At 42.2% G+C, this 23,083-nt stretch overlaps 1 protein-coding gene across 1 annotated transcript; it reads right to left on the bottom strand.

Annotated features, from left to right (window-relative positions):
- Nucleotides 1–4,740: 4,740 nt before the first annotated feature.
- Nucleotides 4,741–22,597, bottom strand: FADS6 (fatty acid desaturase 6). Its single transcript, XM_044674219.1, has 6 exons — nucleotides 22,339–22,597; nucleotides 20,307–20,473; nucleotides 10,786–10,966; nucleotides 8,053–8,240; nucleotides 7,351–7,530; nucleotides 4,741–4,890 (listed from the first exon to the last, which is right to left on the bottom strand). Exons 1-6 carry the CDS (start codon nucleotides 22,595–22,597, stop codon nucleotides 4,741–4,743), a joined length of 1,125 nt encoding a protein of 374 aa, XP_044530154.1.
- Nucleotides 22,598–23,083: the final 486 nt, after the last annotated feature.

Here is a 23,083-nt window from a genome sequence, read left to right as displayed (position 1 = left end):
TGCTATAGCATCTCAGGAAGTATCTCTTCACTCCCACCCCATCCAAATGGGACATCTGTGTGACCACTGGTGGGGTGTCTGGAGGACTACTGAACACTAGGGGTGGACTGCCCCTCTATCAGACCCAGAGTGGAAGGACACCTTTACAATGGATCAGCCCACTAACAACCCTAATGGACTCCTCTTCCTATGTGTCAGGAACTTTAAGGGAAAATGGGCTGGTGGTGTGGATTTGGAATAGAGAATATAGGCAAGGACGCCCTGGGAAATGCTATGATTGTCCCAGCTGAAGGAACAGATGAGCCAGGCAAGGCCGCACATCTAGGATCTCTGAGTCCTGCCAACTCTTCCGGGGTACTCCAGTCAGAGTAACAATGGCTAAGGATGTGAGATAAGCCATCGAGATAGAGACAGGATATTAGGAGACTAATGTCTGGTGGGAGTGGGTTAGGTATACTCTTCTATGTCTGGGGAGAAGCAGTTGCTATGCCTATACCTCAGTTAGACCTATAGCTCTCTCCTTTGGGGCCGGACAAATATGAATTCAGATGTGTGGTTACCCTCTTTTGGGAGCTAAATCCAGAACTGCAGCACACGGGCCTCCTTGTACTCACCCACTAAGACTAGTGGCACAAAAGGAGTGCCTCTGGCTAGAGGAGGATTCTGGAATCACTCCCCATGCAACTCTCGGTACATGAGTGGGAGAGCCAGTCCAAAGTTGGAGTGTGCCTGAACCTGCAATATGACTGACCCGCCTCAGTTTGCTCTTCTAAGCATTTCTTGAGCAGATCTCTGGTGGTCATGCAGGAGAACCACACTCAGACAAGTCCTAAATAACCGGGCTGGGACTTGTGCCTTGGTACACTTGGATATACCTGAACCAAACCACTCATCTAGGCCAGGCAAGGCAAAAGAGGAGTGCTCCCACTTCTCCTCAAGGCTCCTTTGGTCAATCTCTATACATAGATGCAACAGGAGTGCTTAGAGGAGGCTGTGTGGAACCAGATAGCAGCCATTTGGAATCCCTCTTTTGGTGGGTCACCATAAACAAGAATGTGGACTGGATAAATTACATTTATTATAACCAACAGATTCATAAATTACACTCGGGACAAAGTCAAGGGCTTGTCTCGACAATTGGATGCTACCAGTAGAATGGCATGGGAAAATAGATTAATTTTAGACATGATGTTAGCCAAGGAGGGTGGTTTTCGTGTCATGCTAGGAGGGAATGGTTGCACCTACATTCCCAATAACACTGCACTGGCTGAATTGGTGACCAAGGCTCTCCAGGGATTAACTGCCCTTTCAGAAGAATTAACCTTAAACTCAGGGGTAGATACTGCCTCCTGGACCAGCAGGTTGGACTTGATTTTCTTGAGTTCCTTGACAAAGTTTATACCCATGATAGCTGGAGTCGTGAGTTTTATTTTAATACTCCTCTGCTTAATTCCCAGTCTATAACTTTCATTCAGAGAACTACAGAGAATATGTATGTAGTATCTTCCAAAACTCCCCTACCCAGACAAATGATCCCAAGGAAACAAAAAACCAGGGACTTAGAAAAGATAACTGAAGGGTGCTTTGATTTGAGAAAAGATGCAGAAGCAATTTTCCAGCAGTGGAAGAAGAAATCACACAACTCAGGAAAAGAAAACTGGGAATTGGGTGAAGTAAAAGTTTGTGATTCTCAAAGCAAAATCTTTGGTTTATATCCCCCAATATCCTCAAGGTAAGAACACCCAGTTAACACCCCCAATTGAGAAAGGAATGTGGAAGGCTAGTCTTTTAAACCTCAAGGACTTTTTGTTGACTATTTGCTGGAAACCAGCCAGCAGCTCCAGGGGTCTGGAAAGGTATAGGGTTTAGGTGAGAAAAAAGAGAGGCACACAGAGGGGTCCATCCATCCTGTGGCCTGATTTTCAGACAATAGGGATCAATGTAAGGCTCTGCCATCTGCATTGACTCGATGGACCCTGATGGAGACCCTTATTTCTCTGAGGGGCTCTGGGCAACTATTTACCCATAAGATTTAAAGACAGGTCTGGGAAGGTGAAAGGCTGATAAAAGATGAAAGACTTTTATTCAAGGACAATTCAAGTCACCCAGACAGCCCAAATGCTTCCTTATCTCTTGAAAAATGTTAGAATAACACTTTCACTCACAGTACCTAGCTATTTCCTGGATGGGGGTAGACCTCTTGTCTGGATTGTGAGTCCTGGCCCCCAGGCAAGGGAGGGGGTTGCCAGGTTGGGGAACTTTGGGTTAGGAACCTATACATTGTTTGTATTCCCACCCAGACATTTGCTCTTCTATGACTCACTGAAGGTGGGAGTACCCCTTTTCATGACTTCTGATTTTTTTCTAGTCATTTTCTGACTCCAGGTTTGTAATTATAGTTTGGGGTGGGTGGTCATTTTTATCCCAGTCTTTCCCCATTCCCCATGAAAAAAAAAGGAAACAAGCAGTTATTAAGCACCTCCTGTGGCATTTTACAAATATTTCCTTTGATCTTTGTAACAACTCTTGGAGATGTCTGTTATCCCCACTTTACACTTGAGGAAACTGAGTCAGAGAGATGTGAAGTGTAGCCCAGGTTCACACAATACTAGTAAAGTGTCTGAAGGTGGGATTTGAAGCCAACTCCTCCCTACTTAAGACCCAGCATTCTGTCTACTGTGCCACCCAGCTGCCAAGGGGGAAACCCCCATGGAATTGATAAACAGATAAGGAACCCAGGATTTTGGTATGTTACCCACCCACTTCCTCCTCCCTCCTCTAAGGAGTCAAATCAATAATCAGGAATCATTGGTCACTTCTTGAGGTGGATTTAATCATTAGTCAGGACCATCCAACTGAGACCTTTTCTCTATTATTTATTATCCACTATCCTTTTGTCCATTATTTATTTGGAGGATTAACTGTTTAATTAACTTACCTCTCAATTCTCAAGGTCTCTTACTGTGTTGCTGATGCATTTGCAAACCCAAGCTGAGTAACCCTTAACAAGAATATAGTGCTCTATTATTGTCTCTAAAACATTTGTCCAGAGTCACACTACTAGTATCAGAGGCAGGGTTTGAACTCACACCTATTCCTCCTCTAAGGCTGTTGCTCTATCTTACCAACTTGCTGGCCAAAAAATAATACTTCTCCCCCATTTCCATTTTAGACTGAAAGGGCTGACTCCTTCCCTACCTCCATAAGAGAGAAGAGTGAAATATCTCTTGTAGATGAATTTCTGTAGAAGATCAAAGATGCCATAGAAGATCACCCTGGAGAATGATATTCTCCTAAGGCTGAGAGAATTTCCCTAAATCTGAGACTCAATTACTGGGTTTTTTCCCCAAACCTTAGCCCCAATTCCATTTGAATATTGTCTTTAGGATCTCCTTCTCTGTTCTATGACTTATTTTTTAATTCTTTCAGTTGGAGGTTTTCAGTCATTTCTGACTCTTTGTGACCCCATTTGGAGTTCTCTTAGCAGAGATATTGGAGCAGTTTTCCTTTTCCTTTTTGAGCCCATTTTACATATGAGAAAACTGAGACAGTTAAGTGATTTGTCCAGGGTCACACAGCTAGTATCTGCCTTTTCCTACCCATCCAAGTCTCTTATTCCAAACCTTTTTCTTATCTCTCTTCCATCTTCAGCTACTTCCTCCTACCCTAAGACTTCTCTCCCCAACAGATTATAGCCTCCCAACTTTTGTTTATAAAGTCCCAATTCAAAACCAGATTTTCTTCTGGTGATGGCAGATGGTTTCTTCAAAGAAACTGGGACACCATGGGTTTTACCTGGCCAAAGAGGAGTGAACAAAGACTAACAAGCTAGAGACCTGGTCTTTTCCCCAAAGGAGAACTCCTCCTCCATTCTTTTTCATATTTTGATTTCTATAGCAGTCAGCTCTAGTTTAGAACCCAGGAAATAAGGGTGTTTGGTCCCAGCAGACAAAATTACTCAAAGATGTCTATGAGTTCCTACCTCTGTTTTCCACTTTGGAAGAAGTGCATTTAATCAAATTTCTCTTTGCCTTTAAATCCCACCCAGATTCTAGAGAGATACTCCAAGCCATGTGAAATGCTAGGCCAACATCTTGAATTGATTCTGTCTTGCTTAAGTTTGGGTTCCTACAGTGCATTGGCAATTACAGCCTTGAAGCGGGGCCCCTGTTATTAATGTATGGAGGAATCCTTGGGAGCCCACTTTGCTGAACCTTCCTTTGTTTTCCTTTCTTATATCTCAGAAAAGCATTAGAGTTTCACATTCAGAGGTAGAAGGGAAGAAAGAAGAGAGGGCACAAAGGATCAGACTGATTTGCCTAAGTTAAAGACTGTCTAAAGTACCATAGAGAAGAGTACACCAACCCCAAAGGAGGGTGAGCCACCACTCTTGATGCCTTCTCTATCCCCAATTCAGGAAAGTGCAAACAGATTGAAATGTTCCATAAGCCCCCTCATTGTATATATCCAGTTGTCCTCTGGGGGAAGTAGGGTCTAGATGTACCTCCTTACCCAGTACCCCTCCCACCCCAAGATGGAAAGGCAAATAGTAGACATTGTTCCCATCCTAGTGAAGCCCCTCAAGTCTACTCAGAGCTCCATGGAGCAGAGAGAGACTGGCTTAGGTTCTAGCACTCGGGAGATGTCTCTGGGGATGTTCCCAGACAAAGCAGGAGAATCTTTGTCAGAACCCTGGTGAGGGCAAGGGGGCTGGGGAGATTTTTCAGTGAGGGAGCATCCTCACTGGAGCCCCACGATGTCAGTGATTGGAGGGGCTTGCACCATGAGTTCCTCATATCGGCTCAAGAAAAGCCCAAATCGTGACAGGTATGAGTCTTCATTGTATGGCAGATGGTTTCTTCGAAGAAATTGAGACACCACTGGTTTCACCTGGCAGAAGGGGAGGGAACAAGACTAATAAGCTAGAGACATGGTCTTTCCTCCAAAGAGGGACTCCCCCTACACTCATCCCCTTTTTCATATTCTTTTTTTTAACCCTTTCCTTCTGTCTTAGAACCAATACATAGTAGTATTGGTTCTAAGGGAGAAGTGCAGTAAGGGTTAGGCAATGGGGGTTAAGTGACTTGCCTAGGGTCACACAGCTAGAAAGTGTCTAAGATCAGATTTGAACCCAGGACCTCCCATCTCTAGGCCTGGCTCTATTCACTGAGCCACCTAGTGGCCCCTTATATTCTTTTTTTCTATAGCAACCAACTCTAATTCAGAACACATGAAATGAGAGTGTTTAGTCCCAGCAGGCAAAGAAATTATTATAGGAGCAGAAGTTTAGGTCATAAGGGGCCTTGGAGAGAATATATAGTACAACTTCCTCATTTTATCAATGAAGAAATTAAAGCCTGGAGAAGTTACATGAGCTGTCCAAGGTCATACAACCAAAAATACAGGTAATAAAACTGAGACTTTTACCCAGGTATCAGGGCTATAAACCCAAATTTCTTAAGTGGACTGAGGAGCCATTTCCTTCAATACCTAAATCATTGGTTCCCAAACTTTTTTGGCCTACTGCCCCCTTTCCAGGAAAAATATTACTTAGCCCCCTGGAAATTAATTTTTAAAAAATTTTAATAGCAATTAATAGGAAAGATAAATGCACCTGTGGCCATCACTGCCCCCCCCCCCCATTACTGCAGCACCCACCAGGGGTTGGTGGCACCCACTTTGAGAATCATTGACCTAAATGAAGGATCTAGGAGAGATTTATAAGAAGTCACTGATATTGTGGAACTACTTGTCTAAATATTAGAAGCACATCCCATAGCTACCAGGCAAGGTAATTGCTGCCTTCCTTTCTTTTTCTAAAGCCAAACAGGACAGTCACCCTCTGGGGCCTCCTTGACCTTTAGAGGAGTTTAAGACAAAGGTAGATCATCTTTTATGCCCATTAAATGAACTACTCCAAATCTCCTTTTTTATGACCTTTCTCAGCTCCCTTGGAGAAACCGGAAATGGTATACAGAATCACCAAAGCAATTAAAAAATACTGTATTGCAAATAGCAGGTAACTGAGAGAGATTTGTGCAAATTGAAGTTGAGATTGAAAATTGTTGTGGCTGTTTGGCCCAAAGGAAAAATGGATTAGAGGGTTTGAAGTATAGGGATAAAGAGGGTAGGAGATGGGCAAACAGCATCTTCAGAACTGTCCTTTAATACATGAAGTGTTATTATTAGGAAGGAAATGCTGACTACTTGTTCTCTATTACATCAGAGTTCAAAGGAAAAGAATGTCCCATCAGTTGCAAAAGGAGAGTCTTGGGTTACACTTGGCTTAAAGGTGATTAACTCTTGCATTGTGGGACCATGGAATTCTTGATTCTAGAGATTTATTCATTCACTCAACAGGGAATTAAATGCTTCCAATGGCTAGGAACTGGGAAGAAATAAAGTTATTAATAGTTCCTGCAGCCATGGACTTACTCCATTCTTCCTCCATCTCTAGACTGCTTTTTCACTAGTGGTTTCCTATGGCTGGAGTTCCCTCTCTCTCCTCATCTATGTCACCAGGCTTTCTTGACTTCCTTCAAATTCCAGCTAATAATCCATCTATAAGAAGCCCTCCTGCCTCCGTCTTAATATTAATGCCTTCTTTCTGAGATTATCTTCAGTTTATGCCGTATTATCTCATTTATACTTAATTGTCGTGTACAGTCTCCCTCATTAGACTATCAGCTACTTGAGAGCAGGGACTGTGTTTGTATTTCTTTGCATTCCTAGAATTTAGCATAGTCCCTGGCATATAAAAGAAGCTTAATAAATATTTGTTGCTTATTAAGTATTGGAATGAGGAAAATAGGCATTAATTAAGGACTTACTATATGCTAAATGTTGTGCTATGTGCTAAAGATATAAAGAGTAACCAAAAAAGAGGAAAACAATTCTTCCCTTTCTCTCCCAAAGAACCATCTTTCTGTCTTAGAACTGATATTAAGGGGGCACAGCTGGGTGGCTCAGTGGATCGAGTGTCACGCCTAGAGATGGGAGGTCTTGGGTTCAAATCTGCCCGCAGACTGGTTAATTAATTGCTATTAGAAGCCTAAAAAAAAGATATCAATAATTTTTAAAGTAGAGTTTAAGTAGCTGATTTTCCATTGAGGGAAAAGAAATAGAATAGAGTTGGCATTTTTCTACCCAGAAAAGTAGGTGCTGACCTGCTCAAGAGACAGTGATTAGGACCAGCTGGACCAGCTCTAGACATCTGTACCCTGAAGCTATTCCTGCTGTGCCAGTTTCTTATGTGCCTCTAACTGTTCCCTGCCCATAATTCTTTTTCCTCTTCTCCTCACCATTTTCTCTCCTGTCCTCAGCCTTTTTCTGCCCCAATCCCTTTTCTACCTTTAGACACATGTTGTCAGAGAGCCAGGGGAAGAGGTGATGTTCCACATGGCAGCTGATAATGGAATGGCCGAAGGTCCAGTCCAGGATGGGGTTTCGAGGCAGGTTGAGAACCCCAAGACTCATCATGTGAATCCTCCGGGGCTTCTTATCCAAGGAGAACATGGGGAGCCCAATGTGCTAAAATGCACAGAGAAAGAGACACATGCAACCAATCATACCCTGAGATTGTAGCAATAATGTCAAACTCAAATAGAAATAGAGCCCCTAATCCATTCATAAAAATCCTTGCCAACTAAACATTGAATTTGTTTTTAAATAAAATATCTATTTTTACTTATGTTTTGTTAAATATTTCCCAGTAACATAGAAAAAGTTACTTTCCATCTTGGAGCCAATACTGTATATTGGTTCCAAGCAGAAGAGCAGTAAGGGCTCTTAATGGGGGTTAAGTGACTTGCCCAGGGTCACACAGCCAAGAAGTGTCTGAGGCTAGACTTGAACTCAGGACCTCCCATCTCTAGGCCTGGTTCTCAATCTACTAAATCACTTAGCTTTCCCCTCTTAGTTACATTTTAATCTGGTTCAGCTGCACTTGCAAGTGTTGCCAGCTACATGGGCAGGGTATCTGTAATCTCTGCCCTAGGGAACAATTTACCCCCACCCTCCAACCCCTCAGAAAATTGTGGGGGAAAGCCCTACCTGGAAGATGTTGACGTGGAGGTAGGGGTGAGCCAGCAAGCCCCGGCTCACAAACATGCAGAGAAGTGCAAACCCAGATGACTGGAAGCCAGAGACAGTGATCAGCAGCCAGTAGTGAGAGAAGAGCCCCAGGGACATGAGGCACAAGGTCCGAAGAACTACCCTGGGCTCTTCCTTCCTCAGTAGCCCTTTGAGAAAGAGGTAAATGAAGCAAGGGTGGTATCTTCTTTTTTTTTTAAACCTTTAACTTCTGTGTATTGGCTCATAGGTGGAAGAGTGGTAAGGGTGGGAAATGGGGGTCAAGTGACTTGCCCAGGGTCACACAGCTGGGAAGTGTCTTTAGGCCTGACTCTTAATCCACTGAGCTATCCAGCTGCCCCAAGGGTGGTATCTTCTAAGCCCTTTCTAAGTCACCAAAAAGACTTGTGAGGACTAAGATAGTAGATTTAGAAATCTAGAAAGTACCTGGGTAATTTTTTTCTTCTATTCATTTTTTAATGGGGACTGATGGATAAGGTAACTGACTTCAGGTCAGAAGGTTGAGGGTTCTAGTCCCTTTGGAGTTAAATTGTTTAGGGCAGCTAGGTGGTTCAGTGGATAGCGATTCTGGCCTGGAGTCAAGAAGATACATCTTCCTGAGTTCAAATCTGGCCTCAGACACTATCTGTATGTCTCTGGGCAACTCAACCTTGTTTGCCTCAGTTTCATCATCTGTAAAATGACCTGAAGAAGGAAATGGCAAACCACTCCAAAATCTTTGCCAAGAAAACCCCAAATGGGATTACGAAGAATCAGACACAACTGAAAAGACTGAATAACAAGATTCATTTTAAAAATGAGAGAATTAAGAGAAGTTACTTGCTTAAGAAAGAGAAAAAGGCAGAGCTGGGGTTCAAATTCAGGTCTTGTGCCTCCAATTCCATTCCCCCTCTACATCATACCCCACTAATAACCAAAGGGGTTGATAGAACACAAGTCAAGGAATCAAAAGGCTAAAACTCTACCATAGCTCTACCACTGAGTGGTTGTATAATCTTGAACAATTCAAATTCACTGGGCCTCAGTTTCCTAAAATTTCTAATGAAAGGGTTTGAATCCACCATTGTTAAGGACTCTTCCTGTTTGAACATTCTATGGTTTCATCCCAGGCTGGAGTGTTTTGGATTTCAATTGTAAGATTTAGAACTAGAAGGGACCTTAAGGACTATACAGTTCAATCCCATTATTTTACAGGTAAGAAAGCCCAGAGAAACCAAATGATTTGCCCAGTCCCATAGGTAATACACATGGAGCTAAGATTTGATCTTAGGACCTCTAGCTCCAAATCCTGTGTTCATAGGATTATCCCATATTCACTTAGTAGATTAAGTGGTACTTAGTGGGGCTGGGGAAAGATAAGAAATTCAACTCTACTGGCTGTGTGACCCTGGGCAAGTCACTTAACCCCACTGCCTAGCTCTTACCATTCTTCTGCCTTAGAATAGTATTGATTCTAAGACAGAAGATAAAGGTTTAAAAAAAGGATGCCACAGAATATATAGGCATGTTATTAGAAGAATCTAGAGGCTCTTAAGGGTTCTTTTACCCATTTCTGTCTTCCAGTCCAAAATATAGGTCTTGGGCCAATAGTGAGTTTTCCCAGATGGTTTTTGTTCATCTGCAGATATGCAAACGCAGTCAGGGATACACTGGATCAGATGCTGGACTTGAACTCAAGAAGACCTGAGTTCAAATCCTGCCACAGATACATGCTATTTGTGTGACCTTGGGCAGGCCATTTCACCTCTGTCTATATCTGTTTTCTTAGCTATAAAATGGGGATATCCCACTGGATTTTTGAGTGTCAAATGTAGTATTTATAAAAACATTTTGTAAGCCTGAAAGTGCTACATCAATGTTAGCTATTATTTATTTGCTATTAAGTATCACAAGACATTTCTCTGCCCTAAGCCTGTCATCTAAATCCAAGCTTCTTTATTGCTGTGAGGACCCACAAATGCGTGCTGTTCTCCAGGTAATAATAATAATAATAATAACTTACATTTCTACAACACTTTAAGGTTTACAAAGAACTTTCAGCATATGATCTTTATGACATAAGCAGTATAAATGCTACACATGGGGAAACCGAGGTTCAGATAGTTTAAATTACATGCTCAGGGGCACATTATCAGTACACTGTGGACCTGGGATTCTTACGTGGGCTCCTGAGCCCAAGGCCAATGTTCTTCCTATCATACCATTCACTCAGTATCCTGTCCCGGTATTCAAGAGCTCTTAGCCCATTCTGCCTTATTTTTTTTTTTAACCCTTACTTTCTGTTCTAGAATTGATATTAAGTGTTGATTCCAAGGCAGAAGAAAGGTAAGAGCTAGGTGACTGGAGTTAAGTGACTTGCCCAGGGTTACACAGCTAGGAAGTATCTGAGGCTGGATTTGAATCCAGGTCCTCTATAACTCTGGGTCTGGTGCTCCATCCACCGTGCCACCTGGCTGCCCCTCACTGTGCCCCTTAATATCAGGCCAGCAGTCCCTAAGCTGTTCATAGAGTCTGTCTATCCTACCTGATCTGGGGATGAGACTCAGAAGCCTGTGCTCCCACCTGTTCCATAAGACGCCAACTTGAAGTGGTAGGCTAAGGGAGGAATGTGGTGTTCCTTTTCTGGGGAGGTCCCTTAATTCTACTTAAGGATGCCCCGTGGTAATTTTAGGACTGGTCCTGGGGGGTACTTACCAAGTGCCACCAGAGGGGTGATTATGGGTATCATGAATGGAGCCAAGAACATGTACACATATCGATTCAGGATTGGCAACTTCCATGTACTCGAGTCGCCCAAGCCCACTACATTGGTATAACCATGATGTAGTTTCACATGGCCATGTGTGGCTTGTTCAGCCGTGAAGGAAGTGCATACCTGAGGAGTGTTAGAACAGAGAAATAGAACAATGAGGGTGCCAGGAACATTGGCATGGGAACAGAAGACCCTCTTGGGCAAAGAGTAACACATATGTGCTCTGCTTCTAGGTCCACCTCCTAATCCCCCCAAGCCTACTAAAGAACTCTTGCCATTTAAAGTAGTTTCCCATTATCCATCACATATAAATAAAGAAGACTTTGTGTTTTTCTCCTGGCTTTTCAAAGCAATTTGTGATTTCTCTACAGCATCTTTACTGTCCTAATTCTGCTTTGAACTTTCTGGGTCCACCGCAGTTAAAAGGCAGAGTGGGATGGGGGAAGATAGTGGGATCAGTGGATAGAGAGCCACCTGTTAGTATCCATTCTAAGAGAGAAGGTAAGGGTTTTAAAAAATAAAAATTAAAAAGTCAGGGTCAACCCTGAATGTTCTAGGTGGCTAAAGACAGCCAATCTGGAGTTAAAGATGTGCAGTGGATTGTCTATGAAGTGAATAAACCTAGAGATGGAAATTTGGTGGAATTCTCTGCAGTCAGTAAGGACCAGGAAAGGACAGTAGAGACTCCCAAGGACTCTTTAAATAAAGGAAGAGGTCCAAATGCATAAAGAGGAAGTTAATGCTTTCCATATATGCAAATATTTTCCCATAAGCTTTTATCTAGGTCAATAATTTTTATTTCAGATTTCTACCCGTGCCCCAATTAAAGAGGAATTGAGAGGGCTTACCCCTTAATACAGAATACAAGTTCGAAATCACTAATGTACATCAAAGAATTCAAAGATTTTACTTCCCATCAGGTAATTTGGCAAAGATGGGAACTAGAAATGTGGGAAGAAAACAGACACATTGATGTATTCTTGGTGGAGCCATAAAATGCTCCTACCATTCTAGACTTCTTTGGAATTATTTAAGAAAATTGACTAAGCTCTTTATGGGTTGTGTCTCACTGGTCTGGTCATATACTCTAAGGAAGCCAAAGACAAAAACAAAAATCAAAAATAGACCAAAATGCTCATAGTAGCAGAGCCAGAAAGAAAGTAGGGATAAATTTTTGGGAATGTCTGAAAAATCAAGATCTAGGAATGTAATGAAATATTATTGTACACTGAGAAGGATTCTGGGATATCTGTGAAGACTTATATTAACAGTCTTAGAGCAAAATAAGTTAAACCAAGAGAACTGTATCAACAATTTCTACAACATGAACAGATTCCTTAAAGGAAAGTGAAATCTGAGTAACAATAAAACTAATGTAAGTCTTCGAGAAGAGATAATTTATCATATATTTTCCCTCTGGCAGAAAAGCAGAGGACCATTAGGCCAACCTAGTGTATGTACATTGTCATGCAATCTGTCTTGCAAATTTTTGCTTAATAGTTTTCCTTTGTCACCTAAAGGAAGGCTAAATCTGGAGGTGTGGCTGGAAATGATTATGATGTCAAGATAAAAGCTATTTACAAGAATATGAGCTATTCCCCAATTGATAAATGTTAAAAGAATATGAATAGACAGTTTTTTTGGATGAAGAAAATCAAAGTTAACTATAGCCATGTGAAAAAAATGCTCCAAATCATTATTGATTAGAGAAATACAAATCAAAATAACTCTGGAACATCAGTTTACACCTATCAGATTGGCTAAAAAGAAAAAAGAGCAAAATGGCAAATATGGAAAATGTTAGATGTGGGAAAATGGGGATACTAATACACTGTTAGTGAAACTGAACTGATCCAACCATTTTTCAGAAAAATCTGGATTTATGCCCAAAGAGTTATAAAATTGTATATACCCTTTGACTCAGCAATATCACTATTAGGTCTGTTTCCTAAGATGATCAGGGAAAAGGAAAAGAACCTATATATTCTAAAATATTTATAGCAGCTCTTTTTGTGGTAGCAAATAACTGGAAACTGAGGGAATACCCATCTAGGGAATGGCTAAATAGGTTGAGACATGGGATTGTGATGGAATGCTACATGAAATTATGAAGAGTGAAATGAGTAAAACCAAGTGAACACTACATATAATAATCCAAATAGTATGTGAAGAATAACACTGGGGAGCAGCTGGGTAGCTCAGTGATAGACTTTCAGGCCTGGAGATAGGAGGCCTTAGGTTCAAATCTGGCCTCAGACACTTCCTAGCTGTGTGACCCTGCTCAAGTCACTTAACCCCCATTGCCTAGCCCTTACTGCTCTTCTGCCTTGGAACCAATACACAGTATTGATTCTAAGACAGAAGGTAAGGGTTTCAAAAGAAAAGAAAAAAAACTGTGAATGTCTACCCCAGAGAAATAATTGATAAACAGAAACATATATGATATAGTTTTGTATATACGTATTTTTTGGAGGTTGAACGAGATCAAATTTCTCTAGTGCAGGGTTGGGAGGGAGGGAAATATCTGGGGACTTTAATTTAACAAACAAGTAAATATTTTTCAAAGGCAAAAGTTATCAATAAAAAACATTTTAAAATAAAAAACAATATATTTTGGATAAAACAGAATAAAATCCCTTTAGTAATAACAACTACTTGAGATGATTGAAATGCTGTGGTTGAGCACTGAATCTACCTCTAAATTTTCTGGCAACAAAGGCTAAATCAAAGAGGAACAAGCTAGGTTACATAGTTTTAACATTTTCTCGTTTCACTGTATTTCCTGATAAGAGAAAACATTCAGATTAATCTTCAGGGATAAAACTTGCCCTTGAACTAAACCCAAGAAAAAACTTTTGCTTTGTACAAAAGTATTCTGTAACAAAACAGACAATATTGTAAAGTCTGGTTTTACAGAGGAGACAGACACTCTGATAAGACCTGTAATTCTTTTTATCAGTTTTCTAAAAGGTGGAATTTCTGAAGGGATCCAAAGTCTGAAGAGACAACCATGTCTGTGTCCCCAGGATAGGCCTGAAAATTGTGACTCCTGGAGGTGACAGTCCACAGAAGGCCTCAAGCCTTCAACAGAACATGTGACCAGGTTTATCACAAAATCAATAAGCTATCATCTTTGTACCTGACTTTGACCTTGTACCTAAGAGGAATGTGTTAGCACAAAAGCTGGAGATTGGGACCTGCAGAATGGAATTTTCTGATATATGAAATTTTCTGAATATAAAAAATAATATTCAGAAGCATCTTTTATTGTGCCCCTCTGTGCCTAATATTGCATGCTAAATGACCACTGACTTTGCCTCTGAAATTTTCGCCCATGACATTTTTTATTGTGCCTTAAAGTTTGTATACATTTGATCCTCAAAAGAGCTCTATTAAGTCAGTACTCCAGATATCATACCCTCCTCCACTTAAGGATAAGGGACCCTGAGAGTAAGAAAGTTTTACCAATTTACACAGCTAGCAAGTATCCTCTTGGAACCCATATCTTCCAGGCTTCAGGTTACATCACTACACACCTCTTAGGTGTTAGGTCCAAGTCAATTCAGGATTTTGTAGCAAGCGCCTTTAGAAGATGACTTTAGGGAAGCAGCTAAGTAGCACAGTAGATAGACTGTCAGACCTGGAGATAGGAGGTCCTGGGTTCAAAACTGACCTCAGACACTTCCTAGCTGTATGACCCTGGGCAAGTCACTTAACTCTGTTTGCCTAGCCCTTGCCCATCTGTTATAGAGTTGTTATGAGGACCGAAGGTAAGGGTTTAAAAAAAATGTTATTCTATGGCAGTCTATAAGCAGTCCTGGAATATGTATCAGCTTATGTGGGTGATTAAAATGATGATCCTATACCTTAAGATAGGGATTGGACTTCAGTGATCTTCAGTGTTTGGGGAATCCCTTCTACCAGTAGAAGTTGTCACCTTCTCTTTGACTTCAACTATTTCTTGTATCTATCCCTTTCTCTCTCCATATAGGACAGTGGTTCCCAAACTTTTTTGGCCTACCGCCCCCTTTCCAGAAAAAATATTACTTAGCCCCCTGGAAATTATTATTTTTTTAATTTTAATAGCAATTAATAGGAAAGATAAATGCACCCGTGGCCATCACCACCTCCCTAGATCACTGCAGCACCCACCAGGGGGCGGTAGTGCCCACTTTGGGAATCACTGATATAGGGTTACCTTTCTATTTCTGCCTCTTATCAAGTCTCACTTGGATGATTTGTAATGGCCTCTAATTAGTCTCTCTGCCTGTGGTTTCTCTTCTCCTTAATCCAACCTTCCGAAAGTATGGGTCTGGTCCTATCCTTTGCTTTAAAACAACAACAACAACAACAACAAAAACTCCTTTGGATCCCTATTATCCCTAAGATAAATGACTTTTGCCAAGTTGGTATTTCATCTTCTGGTTTCAACCTCCTTTTTGTGCTTTATTTCACCTTACTCCCCATTTAAACATTCAACATGAATAGAAATGGACTACCAGCTCGTCTCTGAAATCAATATACTGCCTATAACCTTCTCCCACAACCCTTTTATCCAAGGCAGTATGGTGGGGGAAGTTCAGTGTGCCAAGTGACTGCCTGTTTGCTTTAGACTAGAGGTGTCAAAATCAACTAGAAATGGAGCAACTAGGTGGCACAGTGGATAAGAGTGCCATGTCTGGAGTTGGCAGGACTGGGGTTCAAATCTAGTCTCAGACACCTCCTAGCTGCATGACTCTGATCAAGTCACTTAACCTAAATTGCCTAGCTCTTCTCACTCATCTGCCTTAGGATCCACATTCAGTATCAATTCTAAGACAGAAGGTAAAAGTTGATTTTTTTTAAAAGGTGGGGGGAGGAATCTCTCTAGGCTGCATATAGACTTAGTTTTAAAATGTAACGTTATTGATTTCTTTTGTTAAATATTTCCCAGTTACACTTTAATATGGTTCAGACTGCACTTGGCCTTGACCCTTCTCCTTTAGAACAAGGGTTCCTAACCTGGAGTTTGTGAGTTTATTTTATAAACTAGGTGGTATTACATAAACACACAGTGGATAGATTGTCAAGCCTGTAGTCAGGAAAATTTATCTTTCTGAGTTCAAAACTAGCTTTAGATAGTCTCTAGCTATGTTGTGACCCTGGGCAAGTCACTTAACCCTGTTTGCCTCACTTCCCTCATCTGTAAAATGAGTTGGAGAAGAAAATGGCAAACTACTCCAGGATCTTTGAAAAGAAAACCTCAAATGGGGTCACTAAGAGTTGAATGTGACTGAACAACAACGAATTATGATTATGTCTGAAACTCCCTTAAAGATTCATTGCCTTAAAGGTTCAGCTCAAATTCGTCTTCTTCCATGGATTCCTATCCAAATGAAAGCATTCTCTTTCTTAAATGTTCCTAGACCCTTTTGGATTTTTCCTTGGCCCTTGTCATTCCCAACTTTGCATTATCATTAGCTGTGTACATGTCATAGTTACATCCCCCAGTAGAATATAAACTCCATGAGGGTAGGAACCGTACCATTTTTGAAGGTACATAATGATAGATACTTAATAAATATTTGTTGGATTCAATCACATAAGTCCAGGCACAAAGATAGTTCCAAAGAGTCACTAGAACAAAATTTTCAGTCCTTACATAAAATTTATAATTTCATAAATGATGTTTAATTTCTTCATATCCTCCAGGGCATAAAGGTTAAGAAAGGACTCTTTCCTTAAACTTCATTTTAAATTTCTCAGATGATCTCAAATTTCTGTGAGATTTTTGAAGAGCAAGATATTGTAGGGGAGTATTATTTATATTACCAAAATCCCATTTGGGTCAACTAGTCTCTACGGGAGATTTGGACAAGATGAACCTTTCTATCAGGAAGGAACTCATCCTTTTCAGTTCACAGTGCAATAAAATTTACATTCAATAAAAGACTGTGGAAGCATAGATTAAAAATTAATAGGAAGGAGCTTAAAAGGATTCTTACTGTTTAGTATTCCTCTATTCCCATCTCATTTTGCAAGTGGAGAATATATATCAAGTTAGGATTGTTCTCAAAGGACTTCAGGATAGAAGTGTCCTTTCCTTAGCACATAATAGGGAATGAATAAATTTTTTAAATTAACTGATATGGGGCAGCTAGGTGGCAGAGTGGTTAGAGATTCAGGTCTAGAGACAAGAGGCCTGGGTTCAAATGTGGTCTCAGATACCTCCTAGCTGTGTGACCCTGGGAAAATTACTTAACCCCAATTCCCTAACCCTTGTTCTTCTGCCTTGGAACAAATACTTAGTATTGATTCTAAGATGCAAGGTAAGGGTTTAAAAAAAATCTACTGAGCAATTATTATGTCCACGACACTATGATTGTCCAAAAATAAAACTAAAAATAGTCCCAGCTCTCACAGAATTTATATTCCCTTCTAGGAGATGCAATGGATACATAGATAAGCAATTACAAGGTAATAGGAGAAGGGAGAAAACTCTAAGAATCTAAGGGATTAGAAAAAGGCTTCAGCAGGTCCTGGTACATGAGTCTTTAAAGAAGCTGAAATTTTAAGAGGAGGAGACTGAGGAATGCATTCCAGGCATGGGGAACAGTTAGTACAAAGGCAGAGAGATGGGGTGATAGGATGCTGAGTCCTGGGGACAGCAGATAGGCCAGTTAAGCTGGAACACAGAATATGTGAAGAGGAAGGGCAGGGAATAAGTCTGGAAAGATAAAAGCTAGAGCCATAATGTGCAGACTTTCAGCTGCATATTAGGTTATATCTCATTCTTCAATTTGCAGCTAGGTGGCACCATGGTGTATAGAGCAGGGGTGAGGAAGATCTGAGCTCATATAATCTCAGACATTGACTAGTTGTGTGACTTCTTGGGAAAGTCATTTCACCTCTGCCTCAGTTTCCTTAATTGTAAAATGGGGATAATAATAGTCCTGACCAAAGGATCAAGTGAGATGATATTTGTAAAAGTACTTATCTCAGTGCCTGACACATAGTGGGTGCTTAATAAATGCTTATTCTCTTCTTTCATTTAACTATAGAAGCCCAATCTGGCATTCTGGAGTAGTAGCTGATCTCTAGCCTACTGAGTGAGAGACCTAGTCCCCACCCTTGGGTCCCAGAGATGGGAAACTTGCTAAAATCAATCACGAGGACCAAAGATCCAATGACCTCTCCTGTCTCCCTGGAGGTTTGCCTCAAAAATACAGGGAGGAAAGTAAAACAAGAGAGGATAGAGAGAACTACATGTGGCGACCTCCTCTCTTCTATTGAATGTGTCTGCACTAGTTTATCCAAATGCAGTTTTTATAAAAATAACAACTCGGCCTGTGTCTGCAATTATTGTTCCCTGCTGAGAATTCACCTGTAATGGGTAAACATCTGTATAACACTTTGCAGCTTTATATATTATCTCATTTGCAACACTCCAAAAGGTAGCATGGGATAGTGGATAGAAAGCTAGCTTTTAATCCAGGGAGACTCAGATTCAAGTCCTACCTTTCACACATATGGACTTTGTGACTCTAGGCAAGTCACTTAACTTCTCAATGCTCAAAGTAACTCTAAGGCTATAAGGTGCTAAACGATAGAGAGAGAGAGAGAGAGAGAGAGAGAGAGAGAGAGAGAGAGAGAGAGAGAGAGACAGAGAGACAGAGAGAGACAGAGAGAATAGGCAACTAGGTATGCAGTGGATAAAGTGCCAGGGTCTGGAGTCAGGAAGACATCTTCTTGAGTTCAAATCTGGCTTCACTTTCCAGCTGTGTGACCCTGGGCAAATCACTTGACCCTGTTTGCCTCATTTTCCTCAACTGTAAAATGAGCTGGAGAAGAAAATGTCAAGTCACTCAAGTTTCTCTGCCAAGATCCCAAATGAGATCACGAAGAGTCAGATATGACTGAAATGACTAAACAACAACATATGTGTACATATGTAGCAATATATATGATATTTCTTCATCATACAGACTATATAAAAATATATACACTATATGGAATTTTGCAGGTCTAGTCCTTGTACCTAACAACTCTCTGAGCAATGGTGTGCTGATAACTCTTTAGCAACATGCTCTCCAGGGGATGGGAAAATTATTTACAACCCACTTTTAAGTTTAATCTGCATTACTGACATTTTCTCCATCTCTTTCTCAAATTAAGGCATTCTTTTTTAAAAAATGAAAACTCCAGCTCAGATTTGTAGTATTTCTGATTTCTGTGGTGTCATTAATCACACTGAAAACCTAACAATAGTTAGTCTGATCTGGCTCCAGCATAACCCTTTCCCTGAGGTAGATAGGCTGTCCCATTTTACAGATGAAGTAAGGAAGGCTCAAAGACATATCACTTACTTAAGGTCTCCACAAATAATGGAGTCCTGACTGGAATCTAGGTTAATGTACTCCTGGTCTGCTACTCTGAACATGATTAATGCCATATTTCCTCTGGCCTCTTAGAAGGATGGAATGTCTCTAGGTTTTGGCTTAAATAATCAATAGTTCATATTTATTTCACAAGGAAGGAAGAGAACCCAAGAGAATGGTAGGTAGATGCTATAGAATGCTGGATCTGGAGTCAGGAAGACATGAGTTAAAATTGGGTAAGTCACTTCACTTTTATCTCCCTTTTTTTCCTCATCTGTAAAATGGAAATAACAATAGCACCCAGGTCCCTTGGGATCAAATGATATAATATTTGTAAGGTACTTTGCATACCTTAAAGTGCACATAAATGCTAGCTATAATTCTTTTTACTATGCACAAGAGACTTAGATAAAGAGAACAGATTGTTAATTTAGTAGAAGTTGAAGACACAGAAAGAACTTATTTAAAGAGAATTGGAATCTTAGCCAGAAGTGAGCTAGGTGTATACCTGTCTTGGAAATCAGGTGGTATCTATTTTCAGTGGTTGTAATTACCACCCTGGACAAGGTTCATAACTTCCAAAATCATCAGCTTCTAGAAGAAGGAGCTTTTTGCTTCATTTAAGACAACTCTCTTGAGAAGATTTCCTTGCCACCACCAGGAAAGGATGAGAATGCCATGCTACCCAAGCTAAAGCCCCTGGAAAGAATCTCAGGTCTTCAGATGTTGGCATCAAAAGAAAACAGGAAGTCTACCAAGTTGGATCTTCCCCATCTTTCCCCATGGCACCTTTCTTGCAAAATTATGAAGCGGTACCCTGTCAGTGTCAGTCATAGGCCTGCACATTTGCCAGTTGGGAGCTGCTGGTGGGAGGAAGAAGCTCCAAGTGGCTATCAGCCAAGGTCGAAGAATCTCCATATACAAGTCATGGTCAGAGTATGTCCACATCACACACACAATTAATACATACACACTTTATATATTCATCCCACACTTAGTTCCATGCACATACAACTGGCATTGTCTATACACAAACATTTGCTTGCATTCTTGGATTTCTATCAGCTGCCCTGTGCATTGTCCCAGAAGCCCACTCCCTTCCTTACTTCCACAAAGAAGAGCACCCAAAATCTGCTCCAGTGTTTGGATTTGCTGAGGGCACCGTGGCTGGCCAGGTGGCTACCCTTGACTGTGAATGTATGGTGCACCACTCCCAGGATGATGATCCCTAGGGCAAAGACCAGGATACTCTGGGATCGAAGACACAGGAATCCTGCATGAGAGTATGAAAGATGAATGTTTAGAAGAAAACATGAGACTACAATGAGTTTGAGGCTTCAAGACCCAAGAATAGCCACCTAGAAGCGAAGGGTTCAAATTCTATCACAGCAATGCCTACTCAAGCAATCTCACTTCCTCCAACCCTTGGGTTCTCTACTTTTTTTGTTTGTTTGTTTGTTTTCTTTTTTATTAAACCCTTACCTTCTGTCTTGGAGCCAATACTTTGTTTTGGCTCCAAGGCAGAAGAGTGGTAAGGGTAGGCAATGGGGGAGGGGGGTTCTCTACTTTTGACGGGGAAAATGTTTCACAGGGGTAGGTGGGTGGTTTAGAGGATGGAAAATCAGGCCTAGAGATGGGAAGTTTTAGGTTCAAATATGACCTCAGATACTTTCTGGCTGTGTGAATCTGGGCAAGTCATTTAACTCCAACTGCCTAGCCCTTACTGCTCTTCTGCCTTGGAATAGATATTTACTATTTATTCTAAGTCAGAAGATAAGAGTTGTTTGTTTGTTTGAAATAATTCTTAGCCTTAATCTCACTCTAACTTCTGTGTACTTTCCAACCATCCTCTCAAGAGCAGATCTTCTTGGGGGGAGAGGTGCCTTGGAACAGACAGTCACCCAAGAAGAGTGATACACATTTCCAGGATTCCTACATTAGAACTGCAAGAGATCTTAGTTATCACCTAGCCCAACTACCTCATTCATTTTACAGAAAAGGAAACCAAGTCACCAAAAAGTTAAAGTGAATTACCTGTGGTCATTGCCAGAATTAGAGCCTGGGTTTCTTTTCCTCCTCCCAGCTTTGGAAATGCACTCTGGATCCCTTTCCCTCCTCCCTCCCCAAATGCACCCAGGATCATAGCTAAAGGTAAGCATAGGTGGGGATGGAAATCCTCCTGAAGGATCTCCACCAAGGAGACAAATGGGTTCCTATCCTGAATGCCAGAGAGGGATAAAAACCCAGAGATCATTCTACTGGGTCCTGGGCCCTTGATTTAGCTTCTCTGATCTTAGCAGAAACCTAGGTGCTCAGGTAAAACTGCTTCTTCCTTTCCACCCTTTCCTCTGAATCTCATCCACACCCTGGTATCCTACAAGGTCCACCCCCCCCCCCCTTGTCCACCCTCCTTCCTCCTCTAGTATGCACTCTCCTCTCCTTCCCTCTGATTTACCCCAAGCCTGCCAGCCTTACTAACATACCCACCAGCCTCCCCTCTAGAGCAGCTGACCTAGTGGGGCCACGTTCAGGCTTAACAGAAAAGGGGAACTGAGTCTCAGTCCCTGTTCTCGGGGGTAATCCTCAATGACTCCTAGTCGAAGTCTGGAGATTTGGGAACCAATGAAAGACAAGGTACAAGCTCAGCTTTTGATCCCGGACCTCTTTCCATCCTTCCCACTACCTCCCAGCCAGGCTTCAGCGAGGGTTGACAATTCTTTCCCCAATCCCGAGCAAGGACAGGAAGGCTTGCGCACACACAGGTCAGTCCGAAATCCGCAGCGACTGCAGCTTTATTTGCTCCTCTGCCTGGCGGCCTCGCTCAGGCCAAAAGGGATTGGAGCTTCAGAGAAGCCCCATGTAATCTCTGGGGGAAGGGGCGTCTCGCTAACAAAGCTGCCCCCACCCCCACCCCGAACCTACTCTAGTCCAACACAACCTACACGCATCTCTGCTCCCTCTTCCCATACCCCTCCTGCCTACCTACCCAGCAAAAAAAAGACCAGGCTGCGTTAACCCCTTTGGAGCCTGACTCTGCAAAACACGGTGACCTTCCCTGCCCCCACGGCGCCGGGAGGATCGATCTGATACTGCCAGCGTTCTGGCGCTCGGCCCCAGTGCAGGTAGTAGACTTCTCACCTAAAGGCAGAGCAAGGAAGTTAAGAGCAAGGATGAAGCAATCCAGGCCGTGCTGCTCCCACCAACTACTCGTCTTCACTACCTCCTGGACCAATGCCTCCAGCTCACGCATCAGCATCCCCTCCTCCGCGACCTCTGCGGGTCCAGTATCGCCGCAGTTGCCATTGCAGGTTGGGGACTCGGGTGTCTCGGTTTCCTTCGCCTTCTGTTGGCGGCGATCCGGGTTCCCCGCGACTCTTCTCCTTCCGTCGGGGTCCATGTCCCATATGCGGACAGCGGTCACCAGCGCGAAGAGAAGTTGGGGCAGGGACAGTGGTGCCCGCGGGAAGGACAAGGCGAGGCCCGGCGGTGCTGGAAAATAGAGAAAGGGCGAGCAAGGAGGAGTCCAGGTGCGGCGTCTGGGCCAGTGGGCCAGCGATACTGGCATCAGTGCTGAGAGCAGAGGAGCCCGGGAGAGAGGCAAGAAAGAGGTATCCGAAATGGGGCGGGAGGCGGGCGTAGGGGCGGAGCTGCTGCTCGGAAGCCCCAGGGATTGGCGCTTGAAGGAGGTGTGGGAGGAGAGGGGCGGAGTCCGGTACCCAGGTTGTGAGGCTCAGTTCCCCCTCTCTGGCCCCCCCCCCCCTCCAATCTCTCCTCTCAGTCTTGGATTAGGAGAGAGGGATTTGGTTGAGGGAGAGATGGGGACAGGTGATTCTAGGCGGAAAGGGACCAACTTGCGTTATCCATCACCTGTGACCGAGGAGGA

Source organism: Gracilinanus agilis, chromosome 4, assembly GCF_016433145.1.
Source record: "Gracilinanus agilis isolate LMUSP501 chromosome 4, AgileGrace, whole genome shotgun sequence".
NCBI classification, from domain to species: domain Eukaryota; kingdom Metazoa; phylum Chordata; class Mammalia; order Didelphimorphia; family Didelphidae; genus Gracilinanus; species Gracilinanus agilis.
Note: the sequence above shows the minus strand (reverse complement) of the source record. Positions and strands in the feature narration are given on the sequence as shown.

Coding starts and splice junctions, on each gene's coding strand:
- FADS6 (XM_044674219.1), bottom strand. CDS start 22,597: ATGGACCCCGACGGAAGGAGAAGAGTCGCGGGGAACCCGGATCGCCGC. Junction 20,474..22,338: donor CTTCCTTGCTCTGCCTTTAG/GTGAGAAGTCTA, acceptor ACTCTCATGCAG/GATTCCTGTGTCTTCGATCC. Junction 8,241..10,785: donor CACCCCTCTGGTGGCACTTG/GTAAGTACCCCC, acceptor TCTTTCTCAAAG/GGCTACTGAGGAAGGAAGAG.